The sequence below is a fragment of the Pipra filicauda genome, unplaced genomic scaffold (genome assembly GCF_003945595.2).
Source record: "Pipra filicauda isolate LSUMZ 115617 unplaced genomic scaffold, ASM394559v2 scaffold512_size417520_pilon, whole genome shotgun sequence".
Taxonomy (NCBI): Eukaryota; Metazoa; Chordata; class Aves; order Passeriformes; family Pipridae; genus Pipra; species Pipra filicauda.
The window spans coordinates 336,501-352,329 of record NW_024104657.1 but is presented as its reverse complement, the minus strand read 5'-3'; the positions used below and the strand labels follow the sequence as shown (position 1 = coordinate 352,329).

The 15,829-nt window shown below is 65.2% G+C and overlaps 2 protein-coding genes and 1 non-coding gene across 4 annotated transcripts; 1 reads left to right on the top strand and 2 right to left on the bottom strand.

The window, feature by feature from the left end:
• Positions 1-376: 376 nt before the first annotated feature.
• Positions 377-10,808, bottom strand: NPR1 (natriuretic peptide receptor 1). Of its 2 annotated transcripts, XM_039386904.1 has the most exons (21): positions 9,920-10,808; positions 7,819-8,018; positions 7,196-7,309; positions 6,615-6,750; positions 6,294-6,385; positions 6,072-6,207; positions 5,906-5,990; positions 5,710-5,830; positions 5,180-5,254; positions 5,016-5,093; positions 4,676-4,780; positions 4,520-4,591; positions 3,999-4,158; positions 3,763-3,918; positions 3,372-3,540; positions 3,112-3,258; positions 2,370-2,562; positions 1,690-1,864; positions 1,171-1,269; positions 999-1,090; positions 377-686 (listed from the first exon to the last, which is right to left on the bottom strand). In XM_039386904.1, the coding sequence occupies exons 1-21, from the start codon at positions 10,626-10,628 to the stop codon at positions 624-626; spliced, it is 3,177 nt and encodes a 1,058-aa protein (XP_039242838.1). In that variant the 5' UTR covers positions 10,629-10,808; the 3' UTR covers positions 377-623. The 2 variants fall into 2 exon arrangements, with proteins under 2 accessions (XP_039242838.1, XP_039242839.1); XM_039386905.1 differs by lacking the exon at positions 7,196-7,309.
• A 730-nt stretch (positions 10,809-11,538) lies between these two features.
• Positions 11,539-11,610, bottom strand: TRNAM-CAU. The gene has a single exon. It is a non-coding gene; the product is annotated as a tRNA-Met (tRNA).
• Positions 11,611-12,250: 640 nt separating this feature from the next.
• Positions 12,251-15,559, top strand: ILF2 (interleukin enhancer binding factor 2). Its single transcript, XM_027727303.2, has 13 exons — positions 12,251-12,303; positions 12,492-12,534; positions 13,025-13,129; positions 13,328-13,405; positions 13,601-13,703; positions 13,790-13,855; positions 13,946-14,062; positions 14,172-14,250; positions 14,356-14,443; positions 14,561-14,622; positions 14,780-14,894; positions 14,969-15,059; positions 15,296-15,559. Exons 3-13 carry the CDS (start codon positions 13,031-13,033, stop codon positions 15,454-15,456), a joined length of 1,059 nt encoding a protein of 352 aa, XP_027583104.2. The 5' UTR covers positions 12,251-12,303; positions 12,492-12,534; positions 13,025-13,030; the 3' UTR covers positions 15,457-15,559.
• Positions 15,560-15,829: the final 270 nt, after the last annotated feature.

The window sequence follows — 15,829 nt, the reverse complement described above, 5'->3', positions numbered from 1 at the left end:
TGGGGCGGCCAATGGGGAGGAGGGGGAGGGGTTTGGGCGGGAGGAGGCTCCGCCCTCCCGCGCGCGGGGACAGCAGCGGGAACGGCCGGGATCCACCGGGAACCCCCCGCACATCAGTGACACACCCCGAGACCCCCCTGAGAACCCCCTGGAACTCCGGGACCCCCCGACCCTCCAGGAACCTCCCGGGAACCCCCCGGTACCTTCCCGGGAACCCCTCGGACACAAGGGACCCCCCCGGGACTCCCCGAGACCTCTCGATCCCCCCCAACCCTCCACTCGGGGATGCCCTCGGAGCCACCCCCACTCCCAGTTGGACCCCAGTGCGGGGGGAACCCTCCAGAGACCCCATTGAGACCCCCCAGAGACCCCTGAGTGCGTCCACAGCAGCTTTATTACAAAAATTAGAGCTCTCGTGCTCCCCGGGGGGCGGGGGGAGCCCCCAAGGGCCCCCCAGCCCCCCTCCGTGTCCCCTCCAGCTCCCCGTGTCCCCCCCGGTGCCCACGGGGTGCTGGGGGTCCTCTCCGAGGCCGGTTTGGGGGGTCCCCAGCCCCCGGCCAGAGGGGGAGACTGTGGCCGGGGGTCCTGGGGGTCCGAGTGGTGTTTTTGGGGTGCGGGGGGGGTCACCCCCGGGTGCCGCTCCCACGCTCCCCCAGGAGCCAGTAGGTCCTGAGCTTCCCCTTGCCCTGGGAGAGGGGGGGGGGTCAGGGGAGAGCCCAAGATTTGGGGTGCAAGGGGGGGGATTGCCCCAAATTTGGGCTGAAGGAGGGGCGGGGGACATTGCCCCAATTTTGGGGTCCGGGAGGGACATCACCCCAAGGTTTGGGGTGCAGGAGGGAGTGAAGGGGGGCATTGCCCCAGGGGTTTGAGGTGGGGGGGGGTCCCCATTGGGAGTCCATTGAAGGGGGCTGGGGCAGTTAGGGGGAGTCAGGGAAGTCTGAGGGGAGGGCGGGGCAGTTTGGGGGAGTCGAGGCTGTTTTGGGGGAGTCGGGGCTCACCTTCATCTCCACGTCCCCCCTGAGCTCCAACTCGAAGCACCCGAATTCCTCCAGCACTGCCTTGGTCACCCCCGAGATGTGGATCTTCAGGGCTGGGGGGGGAGGGACCCTCAGCACCCCCGGGTGTCCCTCGGACCCCCCCAGTCTCCGGCACCCCCCCGGCCCTCCCGACCTTCCCCGTTGGACTCCATCCGTGACGCCGTGTTCACCGTGTCCCCGAACAGGCAGTACCGCGGCATCTTCAGCCCCACGACCCCCGCACACACCGGACCTGTGGGGACAGCGTCAGACCCCCGGCCCATCCCCATGTCCCTGTCCCTGTGCCTGCACACACCGGACCTGTGGGGACAGCATGAGACCCCCAGCCCCATCCCTGACCCGTGTGGATGCCCTGTCCCTGTATCCCTGTCCCATCCCTGACCCGTGTGGATGCCCTGTCCCTGTATCCCTGTCCCATCCCTGACCCGTGTGGATGCCCTATTCCTGTATCCCTGTCCCATCCCTGACCCGTGTGGATGCCCTGTCCCTGTATCCCTGTCCCATCCCTGACCCGTGTGGATGCTGATGCCCTGTCCCTGTATCCCTGTCCCGTCCCTGACCCGTGTGGATGCCGATGCCCTGTCCCTGTATCCCTGTCCCATCCCTGACCCGTGTGGATGCCCTGTCCCTGTATCCCTGTCCCATCCCTGACCCGTGTGGATGCCGATGCGCAGCTCCAGCTGCTGCCCCGGCCGGTGGCGGATGCGGAAGGAGCGGACAGCGTCAAGCAGGGCCAGGGCCATCCGGGCCACCTCCCGCGCGTGGAGCTTCCCGTTCCGCACCGGCAGCCCCGACACCACCATGTAGGCGTCACCTATGGTCTCCACCTGTGGGGACATGGGGACATCAGGGGACACCAGAATGTCAGGGGACACCGGGACATCAGGGACATTCCTGTGTGGAAAAGGTGTTCAGGCCTTGGCAGGGGCTGCCCAGGGAGGTGGGGGAGTTCCCAGCCCTGGAGGTGTCCAGGGAAGGACTGGCTGTGGCACTGAGTGCTCTGGGCTGGGGACAAGGTGGGGATGGGGAACAGGCTGGACTCCACGGGCTAGGAGGGCTTTTCCAACCTCAGGGATTCTGGGACTCTGTGATTGTGGGATTCTATAATTTTGTGATTCTGGGATACTGGGATTTTGTGGTTGTGTGATTCAGGGATTCTGGGATTGTGTGATTCTGGGATTCAGTAATTGTGGGATTCTTTTATTCTGAGATTCCAAGATTTTGTTATTCTGAGATTTTTGTGATTCTGGCATTTTGTGATTCTGGAATTCCAGGACCCTGGGACTTTGGGATTCCAAGACTCCCTGACCCCCCGATTCCGAGCCCTCTGACCTTGTAGACGTCGAAGTTGTCGATGATGGCATCGAAGCAGGTGTAGAGGTCGTTGAGCAGCGTCACCACCTGCATGGGGGTGCTCTGGGCCGACAGCGCCGTGAAGCCCACAATGTCGCTGAAGTAGATGGTGACGCTGTCAAACGCCTCCGCCTGCACCGTCTCCCCACGCTTGAGCTGCTCCGCCACCGAGCTGGGGGGACACGGCGGGGTCAGGGGGCACACGGCACCCCCACGGACCTTCCCAGGCACGGGCAGGGGGACACGACCCCCCTGTGTGGAGGTAAAGGGTGGGGATGGGGGACTCAACCCCCTCAGACACTCCTGGATGTGAGGGTAAGAGGGGGATACAACATCCCCAGACCCTCCTGGAGGGGGTAAGGGGCTGGTGACCCCCACAGACCCTCCCAGATGGGGGTAAGGGGGACACACAACCCCCCCCAGACCCTCCTGAGAGAACCATGTGGGAGTCCTTGGGGTCCCCAGCCCCTCAAAACATCCCTAACCCCAAACCACTGGGAGGTCCTTGGAGTCCCCAGGATGTTCCCAGCCCCCCCCATTCCCAGGCCATGTTGGGGTCCCCAACCCACACAGGGGTCCCTGTGTTCCCCAGCCTCCCCAACCCCACAGGACACCCACAGGGGACCCCAGCCCGGAGCTGCCTTTGGGGTGCTCGGGGGTGGGGGGTGCAGGCAGGGCCGAGACCCCCCCGGGTGCCCCCTGGAGCCCCCCAGGTGCTCACTGGGGCAGGATCTGGTAGAGCAGGGCCTCGGCCTTGCGCTTCTCCTCCAGGTAGGCCTGGGTCCGCTCCTCCACCAGCTCCTCCAGGTTGTTGGCGTATTGCTCCATGCGGGACAGCAGGTTGTCCAGGATGTTGCTGCTGCTCTCCCTGCGGGCACGGGGTCAACACCCACCCTGGGACCCTTCCCAGGGTCAACACCCACCCAGGGACCCTCTCTGGGGGTCACCCCTCGCCCTCAGGGCTGAAGAAGGCGGAGGCACCTGTTGAACTTGCGGAGCTGGACCTTGATCTGGTTGAAGTCGGGGCGCTCCAGGGCGTCCTCGGCCCAGCAGTGCTGCATGAGCTGCCCCAGCTCCTCCATGTGGCACCCGACGTTGGCCGAAGGCCGGAAGCTCGGCCGCTCCCCGCTCTTCACGCGCTCGATGATCTCTGCGAGGCCAACAACCCATCAGCAGGTCCAATGACTCATTGGCAGGTTCAAGAACCCATCATCTGCTCCAAACACCCACCAATGCGTCCAAGAACCCATTAACAGCTCCAAATCTGCACCAAGGGGTCCAACCACCCATTAACAGATCCCGCCTCAAGTCCAACCAGCCACCAACAGCTCCCAACCCCATTGCCTGGCCCCCCCGCAGCCCCCGTGCCCACCTTTGGGGCTGAGGTCCACGCCCTCCACATAGAAGACGCCGTTGCGCAGGGCGATCTCCTGCAGGATGATCCCGAAGCTGTAGACGTCGCCCTTCTGCGTCCCCCGTGCCGGTGGCTCCTCCATCCGCAGCAGCTCCGGTGCCGTCCAAAGCTTCTCTGTGGCACCGGGGAGGGGGCTCAGGCCGGGCAGGACCCCTGGGGGGGGGAGGGCACAGGGGGGCGTGGGGGGGCCTCACTGGCGAAGAGTGCGTGGGTGTCGTCGCCGTCGGGGGCCGCGCGGAAGCTCTCCAGCCCGTAGTCCGTGATCTTGAGCACGAAGCGGGAATCCACCACGCAGTTGGAGGACTTGAGGTTCCCGTGGGACACGATGACCCCGTTGTGCAGGAACTGCATCCCCTGAAGAGGAGCAGGGAGATCGGGGGTGGATGGTCCTCCCTACCCCGGGGGATGGGGGGCCCTTGTGGGGTGGGGGATTCCGAGGGGATGGGGGATCCCCATGGGATGGGGGACTCCTGTGGGATGGGGGACCTCCATGGGATGGAGGAGCCCGATGGGATGAAGGATCCATGTGGGACGGGGGAGCCCTGTGGGACTGGGGACCACCACAGGATGCGTGACCCCCACGGAATAGGGATTCCCATGGGAAGGGGGATCCTCCCTGTCCTTTCCCTATCCCCCGGGTGGGCACGGGAATGGAGGACCCTAATGGAGGGAGGACCCTCGTGGGATGGGGACCCCCCCTGAGCAGTGTCAATACCTTTACGATGTCATGGGTGAGGGAGTAGCGGAACATCCAGTCCAGGGTGATGCTCTCGTTCTCCAGGATGTCCTGGAGGGGGTCAGGGGGGTCAGGGGTGTCTCGGGGGGGGGGGGGTGTCTCTCACCCCTGCCCCCCCGGCAGCCCCCCCTGTACCTGGAGGCTCCCGCGGGGGCAGTACTCGGTCAGGATGCAGATGTTGGGGGGGTCGGTGCAGGCGCCGATGAACCGGGTCAGGTGCTCGTTCTGCACATCCCGCATCTGGGGGGGACAGGGGGTGGCACGGGGTTCCTGCTGCCCCCACCCACCCGTGGGGTGGGACCGGGCTGGGCTCCCCTCCCCTACTGGGAGTCACCCCCGCCTTGTTGGGGGTCACTCCTTGTTGAGGGTCACCTTCACCCCATTGGGGTCACTTCCCGCCCATTTGGGGTCACTCCCTGCCCCATCGGGGGTCATCCTGACCCCACTGGGGTCCCCCCCCCCGGGGGTCACGTACGTGCTTCAGCTCGAACAGGACCTTCCTCGTGAGCTCGATGCGTTTGCGGTTCAGGTGCTTCACGGCCACCAGGTTACCCTGGGGGGACACGGGGGGATGAGGGACGGGGGAGGGTGGGTGGGACCCGGGGCAGTGGGTGCCATGCCTGGTCCCCCACCCCCTACCTTGTAATAGGCTGTCTTGGCGTAGACCTGGAACTGCCCCTCCGTGGTCATCAACGAGCCGTAGTTGGAGCCCCTCTGAGGGGAGAGGGGGGGGTAAGCCTGGTACCCCCCGGTACCCCAGTTCCTGACAGGGCTGTGGGGTGACCCTGCTCCCCCCAGTCCAGTCCTAGTCCCCAGGCAGGGCCGTGGGGTGACCCCAGTCCCCGAGCAGGGATGTGGGGTGACCCAGGTCTCTCTTGGTCCCTGAGCAGGTCCGTGGGGTGACCCCGATCCCCTGGGCCCCAGCCCTCAAGTGGGGACATGGGGTCATTCCCGGTCCTCCCAAAGCCTGGACCCCAGCGGGATTGTGGGGTGAGCTCAGTGCCCCTGATGCTGGTTCCCAAGCAGGGCCATGGGGTGACCAAAATCCCCCTGGTCCCTGAGCAGAGCCATGGGGTGACCCCTTGTGTCCACTCCCATCCCCCAGTGGAGCCGTGGGGTGACCCCGTGCCCGTGCCCATCCCCGTCCCTGTGGTGCCCACGGTGCCCACCAGGGACAGGGTGAGTTTGCTGCCAGCGCTCCTCAGGTGCTTCTCCAGGCTGCTCATCTGCACGTCCTCCCAGCGCACCCTCCACAGCTCCGCCGCCAGCTCCTTCTCCAGCTGCAGCTTCCTGCACCGGGGGGGGCCTGTGAGACCCTAATCAGCACCCCTCCGGCCCCCCCGGGCCCCCCCAAAGCCCCCTGACCTGTAGATGAAGAAGGAGGTGACGGTGATGGCCAGGAGGATCAGGCTGACCACGAGCGACAGCACCTCCAGCGTGGACAGAGTGGCTGTGCGGGGACAGGGGGGTGCTGAGGGGCTGGGGGGGGCAGGGTGGGGGTCTCAGGGCCTGTGCCCCCCCCCAGCCTCACCTTGGCGGCACAGGGGGTCACTATGGTCGAATCCACAGGGAGGGACATCGGACGGGACCACGTTCCCTGGCCAGTGGATCTCCCGGCCCGGCACCATCTGGATCTTCTTGGTGGTGCCATTGTAGTTGGCCACGATCTTTGGGGTGGGGGGGAGAGAAAAGGGTGGGAAGGAGCCCCCAGACCCTTCCTTGGGAATGACCCCCCCCAGGTGCCAGGGCTCACCTGGAATTCCCCCCGTGTGGGGTCCATGTCCCACAGGGAATAGTCGCTCTCCCGGTCCCCATTCTCGTCGATCTTCAGGAACCCAGTGACACCTGGGGGGGGAGGGATGGGAGGGTCTGGGGGGGACCTTGGGGACCATGAGGGGGGCTATGATCCCAAAATATCATCCTGGGAAGGGGGCAAGTGGGGGACTGGCAGGTGGCACCTGGCTGGGATGGGTTGGAAAGGGGATGGGGACAGGACACGGATGAGGATGGAGAAGGGAATAGGGAAAGGACAGGGAGGGGACAGGGAGGGGATGGGGATGGGGCCGGGCCTGACCGTAGAAGGTGCGGTTCCACATCTGCCGGGTGATGGCCGAGGCATCGGCGACGGAGCCGCCACGCTCCAGGGTCTCGTTGAGGGCCTGGGCATAGAGCAGGACCCCGTCGTGGAAGGCAGCGGCAATGAAGTTCATCTGGGGGGACAGGGATGGCTTGGGGATGGCTCGGGGATGGGGTACAGCTGGGGGACCTGCTCCCCTCCCCCCTGGCTCCATCCCATGTCCCTTGTCCCCTCACCCCCAGCTCCATCCTACGTCCCTTGTCCCCTCATCCCCAGCTCCATCCCATGTCCCTTGTCCCCTTGTCCTCAGCTCCATCCTACGTCCCTTGTCCCCTCATCCCCAGCTCCATCCCATGTCCCTTGTCCCCTTGTCCTCAGCTCCATCCCATGTCCCTTGTCCCCTCACCCCCAGCTCCATCCTACGTCCCTTGTCCCCTCACCCCCAGCTCCATCCCGTGTCCTCTCATTCCCTCCTCCCTTGCCCTTTCCCCTGCTCCCATCTCCCTGGTATGCCCCCAGCCTGGTGCCCCCTGTCACTCCCCCCATTCCCACCATTCCCACGGTTCCCCTGGTCCCACCAGTCCGTCCTTCATGGAGAAGTTGAAGTGCTGCTGGGCCTCGTCCCGCAGGCGCCGCAGGAAGGGCTGGTACTCGGGGTTCTGGGGCTCCGTGTATGTGATGATGGTCACGGCCTGGGGGGACATGGCTGGGGGGACTGGCAGACAAGTGCCCACCCGGGGAGGGGTCCCTGTGCCCACCCTCATGTCCCCGGGGGGGACCCGGGGGGTCCCTGGTGTCCCCATGCCCACCTGGGGATCCCTGTGCCCACCCAGGGGGGACCCGTACCCTCCCTGGTGTCCCTGTGCCCACCTTAGTGTCCCCATGCCCACCCTGGTGTCCTGGTGCCCACCCTGGTGTCCTTGTGCCCACTCTGGTATCCCCGTGCCCACCCTGGTGTCCCCGTGCCCACCCTGGTGTCCCTGTGCCCTCCCTGGTGTCCCCGTGCCCTCCCTGGTGTCCCTGTGCCCTCCCTGGTGTCCCCGTGCCCTCCCTGGTGTCCCTGTGCCCACCCTCGTGTCCCTGTGCCCACCTTGGTGTCCCCGTGCCCACCCTGGTGTTCCCATGCCCACTCTGGTGTCCCGTGCCCCCCCGGGAGGGTCCCCGTGCTCCCCGCCCGCGGCACAGCCCGTGCCCGGCTCACCTCGAAGGCGCGGCGGGCGCGGGGGTCGTGGTGGTCGCCGCGGTGCCAGGGCCGGCGGGGGTCGGGGAAGTGCCCCCCCTGCAGACTGGCGCCGAAGGTGTCGATGTAGAAGAAGGCGAAGTCGCCCCCCGTGAGCCCCTCGAGCTCCGCCTGCAGCAGCAGCTCCCGCAGCGTGTCCGGGGCACAGCAGACGTACACGACTGGGGGGGCACGGCCTTGGCACCGGGACCCCCGAGAGCCCCGGGACCCCCGACAGACTGCCCTGGGACTCCTCACAGCGCCCCCCCCGACAGGTCCGGGACCCCCGGCAGCCCCCAGAGACCACGGGACACCCCGACTCCATGTCTGGGGGATCCCCGGTTATTGCATGATATGGGCCTGAGACCCCCCAGCATCCCTGGGAGACCCCAGGAGCCCCCAGCCCCATGTCCTGGGGGTCCCCAGTTATTATGTGACGCAAGCCCCAGCCCCTCAACATCCCTGGGAGCCCCCGGGAGCCCCCAGCCCCACACGGGGGGGTCCGTGGTTATTACATGACAGCCCGTGGGCTGTGCTGCCCCCGGGTCGGGGGGTCCCGACCCCTGTGCCGCCCCCCCGTGTCGTGCCTGGCGCTGCCCTCGGCGCCAGGCCGAGGTTTCCTGTTTTCCCGACTCCGTTTCCTCCTCCCCGCGGCCCCGATGGATTCTCGGCGACACCATCGGGCACGGGGACCCCGGGACCCCGGCGGTGCCACCCCCGCAGCACCAGCCGTGCCACCACCCGGCACCCCAAAATACACCCCTGGGGCTGAGCACCCACCTCCCACCCCTTGTCCTGTGTGACCTGGGGCTGTGAGACCCCCGGGGCTAAGCACCCACCCCCACCCTCCCGTGCCAGCCCCGTGTCAGCCGGGGCTGCCCCACGGGAAAGGTCGGAGCTGCCCCGGGACCACCGGGATGGGGACGGTGCTCGGCAGCTCCCGGGGAGGACACGGCACAGGGAGGGACTCGAGGGGGGTCACGGTAGGGTGGGGGCAGAGCACATGTGTGTGAGTGTGCAGGGCAGCTGTGTACGGCCGAGAACACACGTGAACACGTGTGTACAGCCGTGTAGTGCCAGAACACCTGTGCCCAGCTGTGAACACGTGTGAACGGACGTGTAAAGTTGGGCACAGCTGTGTACAGCTGTGAGAGCCGTGAACAGCCGGGCACAGCCAGGGACACACGTGTACTGCTCTGCACACCCATGTACAGCCATGAACACCCATGTAAAGTTGTGCACACCCATGTAGAGCCATGAACAACCATGAACACAGGTGTGGAGCTGTGTAGAGCTGTGCACACCCATGAACACCCATGTACAGCCATGTGTGGCCATGAACACCCGTGAACACCTGTGTACAGCTGTGAACAGCCATGAACAGCTGTGAACAGCCATGAACAGCCGTGTACAGCTGGGTATAGCTGTGTACTGCTGTGAACATCCTGTGCACAGCCATGAGAACCCATGTAGAGCCACGAACACCCGTGAAACCTTGTGCACACCCATGTCCAGCCGTGAGCAGCCATGAACCCCCATGTAAAGCTGTGCACAGCCGGGCACAACCATGTACTGCTGTGCACACCCATGTATGGTTGTGAACACCCGTGTAAAGCCGTGCCGAGCTGGGCACACCCATGTGCACCCGTGTGGAGCTGTGCCCACCCGTGACGAGCCACGCACCGCCCCGTCCCCCTCCCTCTCCCCTCCTCGTCCTCCTCCCTGTCCAAGCGTCCTCCTCTCCACCCTGCTGTCCCCCTCCCCATCCCACTGTCCTCTTTCTATCCTGGTGTCCCCCTCCTATCCCAGGGTCCCCTTCCCACCCCACTGTCCCCTTCCTATCCTGGTGTCCCCCTCCTATCCCAGGGTCCCCTTCCTATCCTGGTGTCCCCTTCCCATCCCAGTGTCCCACTCTCATCCCAGTGTCCTCCTCCCCATCCCAGTTTCCCCAGGGTCCCTTTCCCCTCCCGGTGTCCCCTTCCCACCCTGCTGTCCCCTTCCTATCCCAGTGTCCCCTTCCCCACCCCACTGTCCCCCTCCCGCTCCAGTGTCCCCATCTCAGTGCCCCCTTCCCGTCACTCACTGCGCCCCTTGGCCTTGATCTCCTGGATGACGAAGGAGAAGTTGCCGCTGTCTTGGAACACGACGTCCATGACCGTGAGGTTGCGCAGGGTGGGCAGCTGGACGTATAAGCCCTCGGCAGCGAAGAAGCAGGGCCGGTCGTCCACCCTCTCGTCCCAGTACACGAGCAGTGCCCGGCGCGTCCAGTTGAAGCGGCGGTGGAGCCGCACGCCCAGCTCGCCCAGTTTGCGGTGGCTGGGGCCGGCGCGCGTGGTCAGCGCGAACTCCTCGCGCTTGTCGTCGAAGCCGTGGGCCTCAGCCCCCGCCGTGACCAGCGGCAGCCGCCAGTGGCTGGTGAACCGGGCCACGGGCGCCGCCGTGTACACGCACCCGGGGCCCACGAAGGCGGCGGGGTGGTGGGCCAGGCGCAGGTCGACGGCGGCCAACGGCGCAGCCATCTCGGAGCACACGCCGTGCCGGTCCTCGCTGTCGCCGAACACCCAGCGGAGCGTGAAGCCGGGCAGCAGATCCCGCCGGGAGTTGACGGCGGCCACGGCCAAGCGCACGGCGGGGCCCACGCGCGGCCAAGCCCAGGGGTAGGTGAGGTTGTGCCGGGGCAGCACCACGGCGAGGGTCAGCGCGGCGCTCCCGGGGGTGGTCCCGGGGGGCGTCGGGCTCGGGGTCGCCGCGGCCGCGCCGAGGAGCAGGGACAGCGCCAGCGCCGCCAGCATCGCCCACGGACGGTGGCAGAGTGGCAGAGTGGCGTGTCCCCCCCTCCCACGGCGGGGCTGAGCCCTTCCTCGCCCCCCCCACTGGTGACACAAAGGGCCGTTATCATCCACACCGACCTTAACTCCTTCCTCGCCGCTCCCCCCGCGGCGCCTCGGGCGGGATGGGCGGTGCACGGGGCCGCCCGCCGGCGGGGGGGGGATTCCCGCTCTCAGAGTGGGTCCCGGCCCCTGGAATGCGCCGCGATGTGTCCCCCTCCCCTCCCCGTGTCTTGTCGCGACCACCCGGGTGCTGCCGCTGACCCGCCCCACGACCGGACACGGGCACGAGTGAGGCGCTGAGACCCGATGAACTCGTCGGTGGGGCGGGGGACGCCCCAAAACGCGGCCCCCCCGCCCTGTCCCCGCGCGGCGCCGGAGCCTCCGGGCGGTCCCGGCGGAGGGGTCGTGGGGGGCTCGGGCATCTCTCGCCCCCCCTTTCCGCACCCGTGGGAGATTCTGCCCCACGGAGGGGTCCCCGCGGCCCCACGGGAGTGGGGGGGGTGACCCCGGAGGTGCCACTCGGGGGGTCGCGCGGCTGCTGGGGACACTGGGGGTACTCGGGGGACACGCGCGGACGGGGACGCGCGCGGGGGTTGAGGACGCGCGTGGACGGGCACACACGCAGATCCGGGGTGGTCCAACCCCGGGACAGTCCAAAGCCGGGATGGTCCAAGCCCTGGGACACGCGCAGCCCCCCGGGGACACCCCGAGCCCCCGGGTCTGACGACACACGTGACAGCCGTTACCCCGCGATGCTCCGGGGCGGGACAAGTTGTAAAAAGTATTAAGGAGCATTAAAGTCGCCTTAAAGCAGCGGTAAAACCCGACGCGATTAACGAGATCGCTGCTGAGGAAAAGAAAAACTCAGCGTTAGCAGAGGATGGTTTCGATCCATCGACCTCTGGGTTATGGGCCCAGCACGCTCCCGCTGCGCCACTCTGCTGCCCCTCGCGGTCCCTCCCGGCCGCGAGGTAAGGCACTAACCCGCTCGCGCCCCATTCACCGACCCGGCTCCCCCCAGCGGCCGCGCGCCGCTATTAGTGGTTTCCGCCTTAGATTGATGCGCGGCCAGACCAATGGAGAGCGGGGAGCGGCCCCGGGAGGGCGGGCCGGCGGAGGGAGGTGACCAATGGGAGGGAGGGTTGCTGCGGGGTCTGAGAGCGGCGGTTCATTGTTGGGAGCGGCGGAGACATGAGGTGGGGGAAAACCGGGAATGGGGGGGGGATATCGGGAATGGGGGGGATATCGGGAATGGGGGGGGGATATCGGGAATGGGGGGGATATCGGGAATGAGGGAGGGGATATCGGGAATGAGGGAGGGGATATCGGGAATGAGGGAGGGGATATCGGGAATGGGGGGATACCGGGAATGAGGGGGGGACCAGGACCGGGACCGGGGAGGGAACGGGGGAGAACCGGGGGGTAACCGGGACTGGGGGGACACCGGACAGGGGGCGGCGGGATCGGGATGGAACCAGCGGGGGGACAGGACCGGGACGGGGAGGGGTAACGGGGAGCGGCGGGATGGGGTGTATGGGGGTGGGACCGGGGGTCGCTCGGACCCCCCGTTATCGCTCCCGTTCTCTCCCCGCAGGGGTGATCGAGGCCGCGGCCGCGGCGGCCGCTTCGGATCCAGGGGAGTCCTGGGAATGCTTCGGATGCGGGGAGGGCGGTAGGGGGGTCCTGGGGAGGGGGCTCAGGTAACCCCCGGCCCTGCCGGGCCATCCCACGTGTCGTGACAGCGCTCTGTCGTGACAGGAGGGTGGGTTTGGGGGGGACAAAGCCCCGCCCAGAGAGTGAAGTGGGGTCTTCTCTCCCCTTTAGGTTCCGGCCCTTTGTGCCCCACATCCCCTTTGACTTCTATGTCGTGAGTAACCCCCGTTCCGAGGGGATCCAGGGGGCCTTTTCTGGGGATTGCCAGGGGTTTTCCAGCTTGAACGACCCCCCATCCCTGGTTTGGGGGGTTTGGATCATTTTTTGGGGGGGATTATACCAGATCAATTCCTGGATTGAGGTTTGTCCCCCCTCTCCAACCCTCGGGGTGACCCCAATACCTGTCACCTCCTCTCAGGTGTCCTCTCGGTCCCGCAGCAACACCTGTTTCCCACCTTTTCCAGGAAGAAATCATTCCCTCATCCCGAATTCCCTGAGTTTCTGCCCTTTAGGGATGTGATTCCAAGGCCCGGTAGCTGCAGATTTAATGAGTTAAATTATTAAATTAATTAATATAGTTAATAAAACCCTCTGAAGCTGCACAGGTGGGAGCTCCTGGACACTTGTGGAGCTCCGGTAGGATCATGTGAACAGGAAATTGTGTTGGAAAGTAAAATCCCAGTGGGAATTTCATCCCATTCCAGTGTGAGATGGCCTTTCCTCGTGTCAAACCTGCAGCTGATGAGACAGCCTTCAGTGAGGCCCTGCTCAAGAGGAATCAGGACCTGGCTCCCACCGCTGCTGAGCAGGTGCCCAAAATTCCCTCAGATCCTTGGGATGGGTGTTGGAGAATCCAAAGTCCTTCAGGGATTCACAGGAGCGGCCTAAAAATGAATTAATTCTCTGGAATGAGCACCCAGGAGGAGATTCTTGGATGATTTTGTGCTCTGCAAGTGGAATTGTTGAGAGGTTTTCCTGGATAATCCCCCCCTCCTGTTCCTTCCCAGGCTTCCATCCTGTCCCTGGTGACCAAGATCAACAATGTCATCGACAACTTAATCGTGGCACCCGGAACCTTTGAAGTGGTGAGCCCAAAGTTGGGAAAAGAGCTCCGTGGGGAGATGATGGACTGATGGGACTGGGAAAAGAGCGCCCTGGGGAGATGGTCCCTCACAAGGGCCCTGGTGGTCCTGGCCCAGGGCAGATTAAGGATCAATACTGAGCCCCCAAAATGCTGCACTGTGTTGAATTCCTGGGATTTGGGGTTGTCCTTCCCACAGCAAATTGAGGAGGTTCGCCAGGTGGGCTCCTACAAGAAGGGCACGATGACCACGGGGCACAACGTGGCGGATCTGGTGGTGATCCTGAAGATCCTGCCCACCTGTGAGTGCTGGCTGGCTGGGATCAGGTGGGATCGGAGCGACTCCCAGCCCTGCTCCAACCCTTCTCCTTTTCCTTCTTTACCCCAGTGGAAGCCGTGGCAGCCTTGGGGAACAAGGTGGTGGAGAGCCTGAGGGCGCAGGACCCCAGCGAAGGTGGGATCTCTGGAGCGATGCAGGCTGAGTTCCCCTGTTCCCAGGAGTTTTCCAAGCCCTCCATGTGGAATTCCCGGTTTTCCCCCCCAGTGCTGACCATGCTGACCAACGAGACGGGCTTTGAGATCAGCTCAGCCGACGCCACGGTGAAGATCCTCATCACCACCGTGCCACCCAACCTGCGCAAGCTGGACCCGGAGCTGCACTGTGAGGGCCCGGCCGCGCTTCCCACTGGGATCCGGGGCAGAAGGAGCGCCTGGTGCGCCCTCCCTGTGCCTCTTTGGGTTGGAAAACTGGGACTTTGTGCTTCTTGCAGTGGACATCAAGGTGCTGCAGAGCGCCCTGGCCGCCATCCGGCACGCGCGGTGGTTTGAGGAGAACGCCTCGCAGTCCACGTGAGTTCCAAGGGAATCGTGGATCCAAGGATCATGGGTCTCCTTATGGAGAATGTGGAGTGGTGCTGGTGGTGAGGACTGACCCTCCTCCTGCCTCTGCCCCAGGGTGAAGGTCCTAATCCGGCTGCTCAAGGACCTGAGGATCCGCTTCCCTGGCTTTGAGCCGCTCACGCCGTGGATCCTGGACCTGCTGGTGGGGGACGTGGATGTGGAGCTGATCCCGATCCCAATCCCAGTAGGGCTTGGGATTCTTCCCCTGAGCTGGGATTCTTCCCTTCCTGCCCTAATTCCTCTGCCCTTCCCGTTCCAGGGGCACTACGCCGTGATGAACAACCCCACCCGGCAGCCCCTGGCTCTCAACATCGCCTACAGGTCAATCCCAGGGGATAAATTCCTGCTGTGGCTCGGTTTTCCCCGTAAAACCACTGGAGCGGTGCCTGGGAGATGAATCCGGCTCCTCCAGCTGGGAGCTGCTGGCTGTATTTCTGCTGGAATGCTCCAGTTTGAACCCGAAATGTCCTGTGTGCAGGCGCTGCCTCCAGATCCTGGCGGCCGGGCTCTTCCTGCCCGGATCCGTGGGCATCACGGATCCCTGCGAGAGCGGCAACTTCCGGGTGCACACGGTGATGACGCTGGAACAGCAGGTGAGGGGGATCCCCACAGGGGAGGGGATGCTCGGGGGGTCCCTGTCCCTGCACTGACCCCTCCCCACCCCCAGGACATGGTGTGTTACACGGCCCAGACCCTCGTCCGCATCCTGTCCCACGGGGGCTACCGGAAAATCCTGGGACAGGAGGGAGACGCCAGCTGTGAGTGGGGGTGTCCCTGTGAGAATGGGGCTGGAGTCCCAGGGGTGTCCGGGTGGGAATGGGGCTGGAATCCCAGGGGTGTCTGGATTCAGTGGGGAATGGAGCTGGAATCCCGGGGGTATCCAGGTGGGAATGGGGCTGGAATCCCAGGGGCATTCAGGGGGGGAATGGAGCTGGAATCCCGGGGGTATCCAGGTGGGAATGGGGCTGGAATCCAGCGCCACCTGTTGGGGCAGACCTGGCGTCCGAGATGTCCACGTGGGACGGGGTGATCGTGACACCCTCGGAGAAGGCGTACGAGAAACCCCCAGAGAAGAAGGAAGGGGAGGAGGAAGAGGAAAACCAGGAAGAGCCAGCAGCGGGAGAGGAGGAGGAGAGCATGGAGACCCAGGAGTGAGGGCACAGGGACACCTGGGGCAGGAGAGGGCCCCTGACTTGGCCCTGTCCGTGTTTTATAAGTGTTAAATGTAACACATTAAAGTGTTCCCCCTTTCCAGTGAGTCCTGGTTGGTCAGGGACACACAGGATGGATGGGAATGAAACTGGTGGGGTGGCAGGAGAAGGTTCCAGAAGTTGAAAGGACCCACCTGGGGGGTGCCTGAACCCCAAATCCCACCTGAGGACACCTAAATCCCACCTGGGGCTGCCCAAACCCCAAATCCCACCTGGCAACACCCAAACCCTACCTAGGGGTGCCCTCACTTCACCGTGGGCTTCCCAAACCCCCTTGGGGCTGCCCAATGCCTCCAAAGCCCCCTGGGGCTGCCCAA

Excerpts from the sequence above, each read along its gene's own strand:
- NPR1 (XM_039386904.1), bottom strand. The coding sequence starts at position 10,628 with ATGCTGGCGGCGCTGGCGCTGTCCCTGCTCCTCGGCGCGGCCGCGGCG. Across the intron at positions 5,991-6,071 it reads TGACCCCCTGTGCCGCCAAG|CCACTCTGTCCACGCTGGAG; the intron begins GTGAGGCTGGGG and ends GTCCCCGCACAG. Across the intron at positions 4,159-4,519 it reads TCACCCATGACATCGTAAAG|GGGATGCAGTTCCTGCACAA; the intron begins GTATTGACACTG and ends GCTCCTCTTCAG.
- ILF2 (XM_027727303.2), top strand. The coding sequence starts at position 13,031 with ATGGCCTTTCCTCGTGTCAAACCTGCAGCTGATGAGACAGCCTTCAGT. Across the intron at positions 13,856-13,945 it reads GGCGCAGGACCCCAGCGAAG|TGCTGACCATGCTGACCAAC; the intron begins GTGGGATCTCTG and ends TTTCCCCCCCAG. Across the intron at positions 14,895-14,968 it reads TGATGACGCTGGAACAGCAG|GACATGGTGTGTTACACGGC; the intron begins GTGAGGGGGATC and ends CCCCACCCCCAG.